At 45.8% G+C, this 15165-nt stretch overlaps 1 protein-coding gene across 7 annotated transcripts in view; it reads right to left on the reverse strand.

The window, feature by feature from the left end:
• Nucleotides 1–15165, reverse strand: part of rapgef2b (Rap guanine nucleotide exchange factor 2b) — an 83256-nt gene that overhangs the window by 13184 nt on the left and 54907 nt on the right. For all 7 annotated transcript variants that reach the window (XM_081698672.1, XM_026999348.3, XM_035532103.2 and 4 more), the window contains 8 exons: nucleotides 7602–7733; nucleotides 4552–4729; nucleotides 3300–3436; nucleotides 2282–2440; nucleotides 1662–1814; nucleotides 977–1141; nucleotides 767–874; nucleotides 424–627 (listed from right to left, as the gene is read on the reverse strand). In XM_081698672.1, the coding sequence (XP_081554798.1) occupies nucleotides 424–627; nucleotides 767–874; nucleotides 977–1141; nucleotides 1662–1814; nucleotides 2282–2440; nucleotides 3300–3436; nucleotides 4552–4729; nucleotides 7602–7733 (1236 nt within the window). The remainder of the gene's footprint in view (nucleotides 1–423; nucleotides 628–766; nucleotides 875–976; nucleotides 1142–1661; nucleotides 1815–2281; nucleotides 2441–3299; nucleotides 3437–4551; nucleotides 4730–7601; nucleotides 7734–15165) is intronic.

The following is a 15165-nucleotide window of genomic DNA, read 5'->3' on the forward strand; positions in this document are numbered from 1 at the left end:
TATTATAAAAGAAGGATAAAACAATGGTACTGGGCCTCATTATAAAGCCATATGTGCTGATGACTGATATTTCGAGAACAGATAAACAAGGCAAGGGTGAAGAATATCAATTTCACATCTAGTGGCACAGCTGACATGAAGTGAGGGAGCTATAACTGAGTAGGGCTACATTCCAATATACTCAGCGCCAGTGTATAAATTTCAAAACTATTAAATGGTACTACTACTTTCTGTAGTGCTACAATAATACCCACAAGAGCTATTCCTGCCATCATTAAACCTTTTTCTCTAGCTAAATCTGATGATGCCAACACAAGTTATCATCAGAGCACATTCGCAGGTATCATAAATTAATATCCATCAGTTTAAATTAGTGTAGCTGGAGATGACGGGAGTCAGTAGAAGAGTGTAGCAAAGGAGGACCTGATCTCCACGCCTGAGGCCTGCCTCTGCAGCCTTGCTGCCGGGCTCCACGCTCTCCACGAAGATGCGGAAGCCCTTCTCAGAGCCGCCGAGCAGGGTGAAGGCCAGCGGCGCCTCCCTCGAGGGTTTCGTCAGCGTCACCACCCGCAGCTTGGCCTTGGCAGCACACGCTATGTTTAACAGTCTTAGGTGTCCGCACATTTTCTGCTCCATTCCAGGTTGGTGGGCGGGGCGGGGGGTTAAGAGACGAGAGCGAGTTAGCGCAAAAGACACCAGAAGGACTTAGGTAAAACACACACGAGTGGAACTGCAAGAGGATGCAGGAGTCTCCAAAGTGGCTTACCTCTCTCTCCAGATTATTCTCAAATTCTTCAAGAAAGTGCGTCATTTCGGGGTCACCCTCAAAGTCGTTGAAGTGATTGTTCACCCACAGCAAGACTACCCGTGTAACCTGTGAACACATGAATTTACGCATGACTATACGGTGACAGAGATATGCACATCACCATTGGTGTGTGTGTGTGTGTGTGTGTGTGTGTGTGTGTGTGTGTACCTTGTCCCTGAGGCTGGGGTCGTGGAACCACTCCAGCAGTTTCCTGCCCACCACCATAGGGCTGGACAGGAAGGTGCGATAGGTAAGCAGGAAGTCCTCAATGTAGGTGGGGTCCACGACCGAGTGCTCCTCCACCAGGTGCATGGTCAGGCGCTCTGTTGTGCCCTGCAAGGAGACAGAAATCATTCCAACATGGTGCCCTATTTGGCAAGCCACACAGTGCACTGCAGACACTACAAAAGACATTACACATATGCACTAAACGGGTATATAGGGTAAAGTAGGGAAGACTACACCTTAGAAGTAATGAGAGGAATTAGCTGGCAATTTTTGGGGGGCAATTTACTCTCATTGGGCAATATTTTCTGTCTGCTCAGATAACTAGTCTGCCCTCATTACACTACATTCCATGGGCAACACTCAAGCTTCCCCTGTGCTCCATTTAGCTGATTTCCATCCCACGATCAATGAGGAGACACGTTCAATACACATGCATGCAGTTCAGTTCAAACGGCATGTCGATTGGAGGAGCAGAAACACAATTCCTCAGCTTACAAGAGCCATCAGAGGACATTATCAGAAGAATCATGATTGCCTCATCATGGCAGATAACACTTCCCATGTATTTTGTTTGGAATAAACAGCTAAACATGCCAGGGTTAAGGGTTAGGGCTTAGGGTCTCACCTTGATGACAATGTGCCCTTTTCGGGTGCCAGTGCGGTCAAGCTCGCGGTGCTCTTTCACCATGACAATTTCCCCCTCCTCCTCCACTTTCTGCATGTTCTTCTCCACCTGGTTCAGGATGCAGCAGTAGTCCTGCTGTGCTATACACACAAACTGAGAGAGGGGAAGCGGCGCTGATCAATTCCGTTATGCCTCTAGGGAGGAAGCTACTAGCATCCAGTCGCTGTCCTTAAAGCCCTTTCCCTGACAGTCTGGCCAGGATTCGGGGCAAATTTTAATTACCTCATTAGATTCATAATGTATCAACTGAATGTGCCAATTACAGGGAAGTGAAAGGCAGCCAAACTTTTCAGAATTGCCAAATTTTAGTTAATTCACCCATTACACTTCTGTGTCAGGGTTATAGTATTTCAACAGTAAACACTGCAAATGAAATCATTATATCAAACTAAACAAAACTGGAAGGGAGATCACAGTAAATCTCTCGGGCTGCTTCCTTCTGCACTGAAACAGAGGAATTTCAGCCATCCATCTTCTACCCCAAAGCTCCCGTCTCCTGTCTTCCACTGGGCCAACATGCCTTATATCCTGGAGGGGGGCCTTTGCTGTGAAGGACTCACCTGACAGTCATCTACCTTGGTCTTCATCACTCCCCTCATGTACTCCTTCTCCATGGTGGGCGAGACGCCAAAGCTGTTTCCCATGCAGAGGATCTCGGTGCGGCCCTCCGGGTAGGTCACCTCCACTGAGCCGTTCAGGATCACCGACCACGAATCCAGCTGTGGGGCGAGCATGGCGACACTTTGGCACTGCAGGCTCAGATATCAGGGACCCAGCATCGCCACGGACACACAGGTGGCAAAGCAGTCGAACAAGGCAATGAGCTACCTACTACTACTAACCGTGTAAAAGACAGACAAAACCTTTCTAGATCCCCATGTAAAATGGGAAAGTAATATTGTTAGAAATGTATTACAGCGTAAGCATGATGCATTACACTGTGTAATGTCCTCAGCAGGGACATGTAATGTTCTTAGTAACCATTTGGTGAAAAAGGGGGCATCAATCATCCAGCAAATTTGGAAGCGATCTAACCCATTTACAAAGGCTCTGCAATATGCAGAATCCTGGCAGTTCCTGAAAGAGGTATTCCCAATGTAAGGAAAACATGCCTGAGCTCTTCCCATTGACTGGCCTGGCTGCTGGGGCCTTTTCTGTGATCCATTTTTCCCGATGCATTAGGAGGGAAAAATGTCTGTACTCAGACATGTCTATAGTCAGATAAGGAGATAAGTGCTCTCCACTCCCCAAGGCAGGCCATGAGCTCCAGCCAAGAAAGATGGCTGTGCATTCAGGTTTAACAGAGCAGAATCTGACTGGTGCTGAAGGGCTGCTTTGCTGTGGCTCAGATATGGGGCTAAATGCCAGCTCAGATGAGGAAGCCAATCTTTGACCAGGGTGGAGGGCGCAGCTTTGGTGAGGCTTGGGCTGGTAACCCGTGATTCAAGCTTGACCTGGCTGGGTGTAATAGCCACTACTGAAGTGAAGAAAGAAGACCAAATAGAGCTGAAACAGTCAGGGTCAAATAAGGGGCAGAGAAGTTAATATGCATAAACAGTAACGGCGAACACGACCAACCTCCTCGCCGTCATTGAGGACGATGGTTCCGGCACGCTCCACCACGGCAAAGACCATGACAGCGCACAGCTCTCTCCTGACTGACATGGTCATGTTGGCAAAGGCTGGCAGCTGATGCATGAACTCCAGCAGTTGCTCTGTGGACAAGGGCAACAGAAAACCAGGGCATATGAGAAAGAGGAAGAGAGATGGCAGGGCGGTGGGGCTTTGACGCTTTGAAAACACTCCAAGAACAGGTTCGGCAGAATGCTCGGAGAAGATTTCAATTTCTTGATTGAGAAGACTGAGAAGGTGTGAAAACATAAGAGAATAGGACAGACAAGGCCAGGGAGAGAGAAAGGTGTGGAAGGGAGAGGCAGTGACAGTGAGCGAGAGAGATGAAGGATGTGGAGACAGAGAGAGAGAACCAGTGAAAGGAAGCGGAGAGAGAGAATTGAGGAAAGTAGGCCGTCTGGCTCTCCTTCACTCAAATCACCCCTTACAGGCTACAGTGTGATCAGCATCAGAGTTGGAGAGGAGAGAGAAACAGAGGTTTGCTCCACCGCGAAAGAAATAACAGCAAAGGCACATCAAATGCCTCTACACTGAAGGCAACGTGAACTCCGAAGACAGCTAATGCTCTAACAGAGGATAGGGCTGCACTAGTAGTTTTCATCCCTATTTCAAGTCTTCCCAACGATCATAATTTAAGTAGCTTTTGTGGTGCACCTTAGTCTCCTCCTACTATGAGGAGAGGTTTTCTATTTGCTAACATAACCTGGGACTTCAAATTAATTTGATCAGATGAGTTCATTCACACTCATCATTCGTAGGGAGAGATGATGTGGTAATTCACACCCTGCTGCTGGCTACATTTAATAAGTCTGCCTCAGACTGGTGTTTGACAGGGATGACAGAACGCAGAGTGACCCAGCTGCCCATGTATGTGTATGCGTGTGAGCTTGCTGTGGGCCTTTCCCGCCTGCAGCCTATCTGAGTACTGGCTGACCTGTGTTTAGCGGTCAGCACTATGGGGGAGATATCCAGCAAATACAAGTTGAATGTGCACTGTGCAGCATGGCTGAGCACCTCCTGCCCCTGCTGTAAGATTCCATGGTCCACCCCCTACCTGTTGTACCTTCTAAAGCAAAACATTTCTTTCACTCATCCACAAAGGGAATCTCACCAGTTGCATTGTATACAATTTATCAGCTGATCATTTGCCTGTGTGTGTGTGTGTGTGTGTGTGTGTGTGTGTATATATACGCCTTACCGATGTCGTCATCCGTGCGGTCCATGGGATCCTTCTCTAGGCAGTCGCGGACGATGTCTCGACTCATGAGGGGGTCAGAGGCACGCTCGATGTCTTCTTCATCATCATCCTCCTCCGAGTCGACGGCCGTCTCGGGCAGGCCACTGAGGTCCATGTCGCCAGGTTCGCTTTCTGTGGCCTGCGGAGGCAGAAACGGCCGTTCAGTCTCCAGCCAAACACATGGGCTACTTTCAACAGCATCCAGGTGTATCCATCCATATCCATACGCTGCCGCACAAGCTGACCCAAAGCACGGATCAAAGGAAGATGCCTCATCACTTCAGCTAGCTGAGGCACATTAATTGCTCCGTAGGCTCATCCACACATGTAATTAGCAGTCGCTGAACAAGACCTCACATTAACATATCAACCCAGCTGTCCAGATGTAGCACAAATGATCTCTGCAGCTGAGGGTAAAACACCAATGAAAAAGACTAAAATAAACAACAAGGAAATTAAAACAAAGCAATGACAAGGTTCACAGGCCTTGTTTGTATTTTGGGTTTTTTGGGGTGCAGAATAAAGTAAACATGTATTCGAAAAGGCTGGGAATGTGGTGAAAATTTGTCAGTAGTTATAAATCTGAGAGAAAATGACAGCAGCAGAGCGTGTTACACAAACAGCAAAATATCATTCTTAACTGAGCCCACGTTAAACCTTTTCACCAGTCTCTAGCTGTCACCATGGCGATAACTAGAGCAAGGGGTTAAGCAGCCTGCATCTTATGTTCTGAGACCACAAAACCCACAAAGAGAAGCAGAAGTGCATACAAACAGCCTTCAAAGATGCTGGCTGCTCTGAGCAAAAGCCTGTGTCACCCACCCTGTTACCCAGCGTAGGACGTGTGGGACGGCGGCTGTATAAGAGCCATGTGACGTGTGCCATGTGTGCCACTAGCACCTGACCAGGCCCGCTCCGGATGACTCACCAGCCTGAGCAGCAGTGAACACCATTACCCAGGGTCCAGGAGAATAGGTGAATGTGAAGGGGTGGCCCCTTCCTCCAGGGGGCGGAGTCAAGGAGGGCAGGCCAGATGCTTTGGGGGTGGCAAAGTGCAATTCAGTCATGACACTCTTGACTGCTCTATATCACTAAAAGAGCCCAATCTGAAGCTTAAGATTCATTGTCTCCGCTAAACCTCGAAGTGATTTCAAAGTTGTTTTCATGACGCTTAACCTTGATGTGAGCAGATGCTTGTGTTAGAGGTTGAGCTGACTTGAAAAGCAGCACAAATATTCATATCACAGCTTAAGACAGGGCTAAGCATTTTAAATTTAAGCTCGCCTCTACTTTCAAACAATCCCCATGAACAAAACCATGTACACATAGTTTAAGCAATAAAAAAGCTATACTATTGTGGATCAAACAGCTTCTTTGCTTTCGTCTTTTGACCACCAGTACTGTTGTTGGGGTTCTAGAGATATCAATAGAAGCTTTATTGGTACAACATATGAACATCTATCAATTATATCATTATTAAAACTGCATACCAAGCACCTGTCTGCTCAGAAAACCATTTTGAGTTTAAATTCACAGTCAGTATTTACAGTATTACAGCTTAACTAGACAAACCAAATATATCGCACAGTTGCGTTTGTTCATTCTGTTTGCTCCCTGATGATTTCAGGCAAGATGTAAATCAACTATCATGAATGATGCTAGTTAAGCAGGCAGAGAGATGTGCTGCTTGCTTGAAAGCCATTAAGAGCTAATCAGGGATGACACGCAGAGCAACCGCTGTAAATACTAACCCACCCCTGCCCCCCACCGATGAAGGGTCCCATCTATTTTTCAGGCCAGGGTGCACTGAGTGTGATCCTTTGCACTGTTTGGGCAGCTTGAATGATTGTGAAGGCAGGCATTAATATTTCAGTGAGGCTATTCTTGGATCAATGCTTTCAAACCTCTCTGAAGAACCTGCGTCATTATTTATTCAAATGCAAAGGGGGAAAAAAATTATAAAGGCAGCAATGTTGCCAGCTTTAGCGAGGATGTGGGCCATTTTCACCGGGAAGGAGGTATGGGGTCAAACAATGGGGCCCCATAGCACTGTGGGATAGCAACAACAATTAACCCAGTTGGTTACAAGGAGTAAATGCAGCAAAGCACAATGATGAATACACACATGAGGGCAGATGGATTCAGAAGTGCAACAGTGAATTTTTTAACATCCCGGATTCCTGTGAGTCAGCACTGTACATGAACTACTAATTTTTGGATATTTTTTTGTCATTTCTGCATTGTGGGATGTTTAAATTTAGTGCTTGGATTGAATTTGTTTGACACTGTTTTGTATGACAGTGGTCTGCAATGTAAATTCTCCGTTAAGATAAGCGACTGAATCCTGCTAATAGCTGGCTGAGGAGTGAGGAGATGGGATATAATCTCCTTTCCCTAGGACACAAAACAGCTGGTAATGAGACATTAACAGATGGCCATCAGGCCAGGATCACAGAGTGGACACTGCCCACCCCCCGACAGACAGACAGACACACACACACATATATACCCCCATCAAAAATTAAAGACAGACCAGTACACACATGCATAAGTGTGCGCGCACACACACGCACACACGGTTCAGATACACTTACACTCTGCATACTACAGTTCACCACCCCACCTCTAATCTGTGGCCACATTACAAATGTACTCAGGAAAATCAATTAAACAGCAAAGCAAACCCTTACACAAACACAATTAATAAGTTAGAGGAGACACACAGAAACAGTTGCATAGGTGACAGTTCATAAAGCTTATTGGTTCAATAACATATCAGGGGAATTCTAGGTAATATAGGTCAAGGCAAAATATCTGAATGACAAATATTGACAGCGAAAAATCAATACACATTAATTGTATGTGCTCCTCTTTAAAAAGCAAGGATTACATAACACACATTGAGTTCTACCCTGCAGCTATACAAATATCTTTAAGGAAAAGCAATATGTTTTCATCATAAAACTATAACTGGACAGCTTAAAGAACAGGTGTGCGTAGGTGAGTGTTACCTGATAGATGTCGGACAGGCTGCTGCTCCCGGAGTCGCTGGTAATGCTACATCCTGAGAGACTGGAGGAGACGTGGGTCACCTGGGGATGGATCCCGTCAGCCAGATGCAGCCGGCTGAAGTCCGCTGGAAGCTGGACAGATGGAGAGGGTTCATATTGTTTATTTTGTTACCAGAAGTGGCATGAAATATCGAACCACACAACAAAGCTCATATTGGGAAGACTTTTCTCTCTCTCTTATTGAGAAAAAAGATTGCTCAGTTGAGCATTGTATTACATGTATTTAAGGCCACACTTAACCACAAAGCAAAACTTTACAGCATGCAAAATGACCAGCGGAGCAACTTGGTCCCTTTAGCTGATAACTACAGCCAGGGTTAGTATGTGTCCTGAATGCTTTATATAAACAATCCATAAATAAAACTTCCGCTCTCTGTAGTTGTTAGATCCAACGATGGGAATGCTAAGATCTCCCCTCAGAAAAAGATCTCACTCTCACAGGTCAGGACGGTGTGCGCTCCTCAGCCAACACGGCTGCCTGAAAATGCTGTGAAGGATTTTGGATCCTTATGCATGTAGGAATCAGGGAGGATGACACCGCAGGTTTTTTGCCTTCACAGAGATGCATGTGGAGCATGTCCAGTAAATGCTGCTTTAATGGAACACTCCAGGATTAAACCACAAAACATATTTGATTCAGCATTCAGAGCAGTTGGTTTTAGGATGTTTTTGTCAATTGATTGGTGTTAGTGTTAGTTAGACAGGACCAACAAATTACTTACTCCTTTACCTTGCACAGTGCTTCATTTTTGCATCATCGGTAACTCTAAAACAAACCATTTGGTAAAACACTAATGGGGATGCTGAATAAAACTTTGGGGTTTAATGCTGGTGTATTCCTTTAAACTGATGGCCTGAAATTTCTGCAAAGATGGAAATAAGCACCTGCTTTTTTCCCCTCCCAACTCAATTTTAGAGTATCTTTACATGTGGTTTAAAATAACTGCACTTCTGGTGCTTGTGTATGTCATTTAAAGGGAAGGCGTTGATTATTAGAAGATGTGCACACTGCTGCTTCTGCCTCGCTCCTTCTTGCAAGTTCTTTGCAGCTCAGTGTAAAAAGCGAGTGGGCATTTGCAGCAGAAGAGAGCAATGCATGTGTGTAGGGGGCTACAGCTTCTCAACATGAAGGACTTTGACAACAGAGCTCAGATAAGAGCCTCAAACCCAATTTCATCTTTGAAAATGGACGCACACTCACCACACTCACCACACACACACACACACACACACACACACACACATACACACGTGACATTTACCAACTTCATTGCTGATTACTAGTATTTGTGAAAAAAAAAAACTTTATTTTTGGGGGGGGTACTGGATGCTTTCAGTCAGCTGCATATAACCTTCATATAAAATGCAGCTGACCTAATTTCCACACTCATTTATGGGCCGGAAGTGCAGCCACTTCTTCAGGGAGACAGCTGAGAAGTCCGGAGAGAAGCCCAGAGAGAAAGCATTCTCCGGACTCTAGCCGTGCAATGGGATGTTAAAAAAAAACAACCTTAAGCAGCACAGTGGAGCTGGACCTAAAGAGCAACCATCAGTCAAGAGAAAAAAAAAAGTATCGTCAGGATACTGTCTGCTGTGTGACCTGTAAGTCCTTTTCACTGTATACTGCACAGGTTACAGATTAAAGGAAGCTTCCCTATGTATATAAGGTTCTTATTACACACACAGAAAAGCTTTAATATTTGGCCAATGTTCTCAGAAGATTGCTGATCCTGTACATTTATCAGTGCAGATTAATTGGTCACTACTCACTCCCTCATGTTCTTCGATGCCTCAAGGTTTTTATAAACCACCAGATCTGGGCTACTACATTCCTGAGATTCTCCAGCTAAGGATGTAAGCGCGCTCACGCGTCTCACATGTCTGGGCTGCCAATGTCACGCGGCGGCAGCAGCAAAGCTCTGCAGATGAGCCTGGGGGTGGGGGGGTTCAGAAAAGGTGTCTCTTTGTTTGTGGATGTACTGATATGCATGTGGAGTTCACATCTCTTTCCTGGAGGAATTTCATTTGCACCAAGAAGCGTTGTTAGCGCTGTTTTAATTACGTTACTGATGGCTCCTTCAATGCCACAAATGAGAAAGTAAATGGGGAAAATGCCAAAGTCACACTTTTCTTAAGATGCCTTCTTTGCCATATGCCATCAGCGTGCCCCATCAGACTGAAGTGAGAGAGGGAGAGCAGAGACTTCCTGTCTCACATTCACCCAGGCAGCGGGAGAGGAAGAGGCCGGTGATTCTCAGGAACTGATTACAGCTCTCAAAATCAGGATTCACAACAACTGGCTTCATTCCCTACACCCTGAAATTGCTTTCTCTTCCCAGAATGCTCCAGCACCTACTTTGTACTCTCATCATGCTATATTACTAATCACAGACAACGGCCTATTATTGATGTGCCACATTAGGACACACAATGTCTATCTAATGCTACACTATATGAAAGCACCAATCAGATTTCATTCTGCAGAAGCCCTTAAGCACAGCAGGTGGCCCTTAAAACAGCCTTCACCATCGACAGAATGGCATCAGAACCCCCATGTCCCTTAAAACAATTCTTCACTGCATATACTCCAAACACTTCATATAAACAAACATGTCTGCACATTTCATTCTATTTGCATTAATTATTCTTATCAATATTATTTACAGTTAAGTAGGGCAGCTGCAGGTCTATTTACAAGAATGATGTGAAGGTGGCCTGTGCTCCCCTAAGGATATACTGCACCACTGGACCACTACAAACAGGACATGTTTAAGGACGCTGCTCAGGAGTAAGTTTACCATAATGTATCCACCATGAGAGGTGTCTGATATCCACCTGAGAGCTGTTCATTGGGTGCAGTTTGACTTTTGATATGTTTTAATTGGAGTGACTGTTGGGATGTGGGTAACAGTCAATGCATGCATGTCAATAGCGATATTGCGCCAGCCTTCCTAAACCACCCAGGGGTCCACGTTTTGTCCTTCAGGTGCCCTTTCCATGCCTGTTCATGCGCACATCACACATAACAAAGACTTAATTCTGCTGCAACACAATTTAGGTCAGGCTTGAGTCAATTAACCCAAGGGGCGTTTGGTCCAATATTACACTGGCCACCAGAAGCAGAATATGTGAGGGAGCCATTGGGGACACACACGGAGTATCTGAAGAGTTAGGAATTGGGGTAACCTAAATGTGTTCAGCAAAGTCTCCCTTTAAGCCACACCTAGACTCGTGATGGGTAATAAATAATGTGCTGATGGTTAAACATGCATGGCTCATATGCTGAGTTTCCCAAAATTCCACTGTAGTCCCAATGACCTACATTACTGGACAACAGCCCTGTTACTCACTAAAACATCTGCCTTTACTATCTGGGTAAGAGATCTGGTGTGTGATGGTGGTGGTGGGGAGTGTGTGAGTGTAAGCGAATGTGAGTGTGAGAGGTGTGTCATTACAGAAAAAGGCTGACACTGGAGGACCAGAGGCTGCAGCGCTATCCCATAAGGCTTAGTAGCGCACCAGGGGCCTCTCGCTTTCCTGAGCCAAGAGGATCAAAAGATTAAAGTGCTTCAGTCGGGAGTCAGATTAAACAGGGCACATATTCTCTTTTTTCACACACACACACACACACACACACACACACACACAATCCCATAAACACAATCCCATAAACACAAACACACAATCCAACATAAAAATACACAAACATGTTTACAAAATCCAAATTACCAACCAGCTACTCCTTGGTTCAGTGACAATGTCAACAGTCAGCATGGGAGTCCTGTCCTGAGACAAGATGTAGGATAGTTCACCGTAGTTTACAATAGTTCACTGAAGTTTATAATAGTTCACCATAATTTGCAATAGTTCACAAGAGTTCCGAAAGCAAAAGTCCTCCTCAGAATGTTGTTCCTGGAATTGCTAATTATCTCAAACCAGCAGGTAGAAATAATTAATTAAATCAACGGGATGTTTTGAACCTGAGCTGTTTCCCACTGACTGAGAATACTGTATTACTGAACAATATAAATACAGAATACAACAGACATACAACATGTGCTCCAGTGCACAACTGTAAAAGTGCTGGCATATTCAAGATGACAAAAATATACTAGAAATCTAATTCAAGCAATGATCTAACTCAAGCAATTATCCAACCCCGAGCAATTTGAAACGGGTGTTGAGTTTCATAAATCAATGTACAAATTTCCTTGCTTTAGATCATGCTTCCTAATTAAGGACTAGAACTTTCTAAATGTCTTTGTGAGGTCTTTTTTCTTCATTCTTCTTCCATAATGTCTACGCTGACTGCAGTGTAATGACACATCTACACCTGCAGTTGGTCCACACATTTCTTTGATATGGAAAACTCAGCTAATTACGCTTAAACCTGAAATGTGCACACTTCTTGCAGTTTTGCCACCAGGTATACTGTCATTTGGAGCCCATATCTCCCATTACAGTGATCAGCATGTGGCAAGATGAAGTTGGCGATCGGTGATGAGAGTCCTGTGGTTTGCAGAGAGGTGAGCAAAGCTGTACAGAGGACCTCCACAAACGGAGGACCTCGACGAGCCTCGCAGTGCCAGTGGCATTAACTCCACAACTTGGCACACGGTTTTTCTCCATGACAACACACCAGAAAATGGATTATCCAACATGCCTGCAGAATGCTCATCTTGTTCAATATGTAAAGCTTCACCCATATGAGAATTCTGGGCCAAACTGACATCACGATACATGACATCTTAAGAGACTTAGGAGAGAATGTCATGTGGCATCTGCGGAAATGAACTACAATCACATTCACACATGGACTCATGAATGCACGCACAGCCACACACACGCGCGCGCACACACACACACACACGCACGCACACACACACGCACGCACACACACGCACACACACACGCACACACACACAAGCGCACTTCAAGGAAAAGACAAGGCCAAACAAAACACCTTCACCATCATGGCTGACAGCAGATCAATTCATTTACAGCTCAAAGTGCTCCTAATTCTACCCAGCGGTCAGTCACTTATTGCTTATCGATGCTAGCTGTGGAGAAACACCAACCAGTCAGTACACACACACACACACACACACACACACATGTCTAGATACACACCAGCTATATTCAGATAAGAAATAATAGCTCAACAAAATCGTACAATGCCTCATTGCCAAACACACCCCCAATGCTCAGCTCAACAATAAAGCTGTTCAATCACCAGCAACACTGAGCTTTGTACACTAACACACAACCCCACACACACACACACACACACAGTTTCCACACTGTCAAGTATTAAAAAATTATGAAGCCAAAAGACTGCTGCCCATAATGACTAGCACATCCATGTATTTGACTGTATGTGTTTGTGTGTGGTACAGAGAGAACACAATTACACACAATGACACATTACACAATTGATGGATGAACAGGATCGTCAGTCAAGGGGTGTTGTAAAATGGATTTTGCGAAATGTAACACACACACTCCTGTGTCAAATAATACCACACACATTAACACCCACTCATGAATACAGTATCAAATGATACTCATATTCACATGTTCAATTTCGACCTTCACACAACAGCCATCATACACCAACCACATGATACATGCTTATGTGTAGACATACACAAAACATATTTACATGTACACACACACACACACACACACACACACAAACACGCGAACACACGCACCTACACCTACATGACCACCAGGTCTCAGGGCCAGACACACAGACCGCTCATTCAACGGTAGGAAATAAAAATCATATTAATGCAATCATCCATCCCTTCATCTGTTCCACTCATCTATCCCCCTCTCCGTCTACGCATCCACCCTTCCATCCCTCTGTCAGTAAAGGGGGATAACCTGATCAGCTGTGCGTGGCCTCGTGCTAGCGCCAGGCCGAGGGGCGATACTCACGGGGCTTTTATCGGGCTGGCTGCAGCTTCCATGGTCACCGACGCTCCCTAAAGGCTTCATAATGGAGGCGCAGACGAGGGGTGGAACGTTAGCATCCTGCTCGCTCTTGCTGATTGCTAAGCTCTGCCTCGCCTCAACAGCCGTCCGCCGCGACAGCTCCCCCAGCACCCTCTCCCGTCCGCCCGCACGAGGGAGAAGAGGAGACCGTTCTGAAGGGGGTGGGGGTAGAGGACAGCTGCGCTCTGGCGACGCTCCCACTTCAGGCTCTCAGTGCGGTGCGGTCTTGCCTCACGGCTAGCGCTTTCCCTCTCCCTCACTCCCAGTGTACGCACACAGCATCCGTCTAGGTGACGGAATCGCCGTTCGGGGGGGGGGGGGGGGGATGAAAAAAGGAAGGAAATAGGTAAAATCAAAAGGAGAGGTGGAGTGACGCGAGGAGGTGAAATATCCAGGCACGGGTGTGCAGCGGAGAGTCCACTGCACTCTAGGTAATTAGGTAAATCTCTTCAACCAATCAGCACATGACTTAGCAGAGAGGTGAAAAAAAGCAAAAAGAGGAGGGGAAAAATTTAAAAAAACAAAAATGGCTGACAGTGCTTTCCACACACAAGCTCCCACCCCAAACTGTCTTTTTTCCCCTCCTCTCTTTCCCTAGCTTACACATGCTTTCATCTCTCTCTCTCTCTCTCTCACACACACTCACACACACACACACACACACACACACACACGTTACAAACGCTTTACGCACCATTACATTAAGTGGTGAGCTGGGAGCCAGCATCTACCATGCAGCTAGTCTTTGTAAAACACTCCTGTTTCATTTGTGACCAAAGCAAGATGATGAGTGAGCAAGCGAGTGAACGAGTGTGTGTATGTGCGCTTGCCTGTGTGTGTGTGTGTGTGTGTGTGTGTGTGTGTGTGTGTGTGTGTGTGTGTGTGTGTGTGTGTGAGACTGTTGAACAGCAGGCACCAGTGTCTACTCTCACTGAGAGAGTAAGGGGCAAAAAGGAGGAGGTTCCTATTCAGAAGCCTCCCCCATTCCCATAATGCACACACACACACACACACACACACACACACACACACACACACAAGCAAAGATGAGCAAGAGAGAGAGGCTGAACAGATGCATGACAGAGAAAATGAGAGGGTGAGAAAGAAGGAATAAATAGCAAAGTGAAGACAGGAACAGAGAAGACGAGAGAAAGGAGGAGAACAGAGAGACAGGGAATATGAAAGAGAGAATTTGAGAAGAGAGAAAGACAGAAAGAGGAATGGATGAGTACGGTTAGCCCTGCGAGAGTAATGTCATTATCACGCTTCCCACCACACACCACCAGGGCTGCAGGCAGTTGGCATGGCAACCGCAGAGAAGAGCCATTTCCTGGTCGGACTAGAGGGAGAGTGTGTGCAAGTGAGAGAGCGCCAGAGAGCAAGACAGAGATGCTGCGACAGAAAGAACCACTGAAAGACAACCAGGGACTACAGACGCAGCACATACAGAGCTCTCACGCTTTTGGGCAATGTCAAACAGTTACTATGGCAACGATACCAAACC

Source organism: Electrophorus electricus, chromosome 16, assembly GCF_041902795.1.
Source record: "Electrophorus electricus isolate QZ-2024a chromosome 16, ASM4190279v1, whole genome shotgun sequence".
NCBI lineage: Eukaryota > Metazoa > Chordata > Actinopteri > Gymnotiformes > Gymnotidae > Electrophorus > Electrophorus electricus.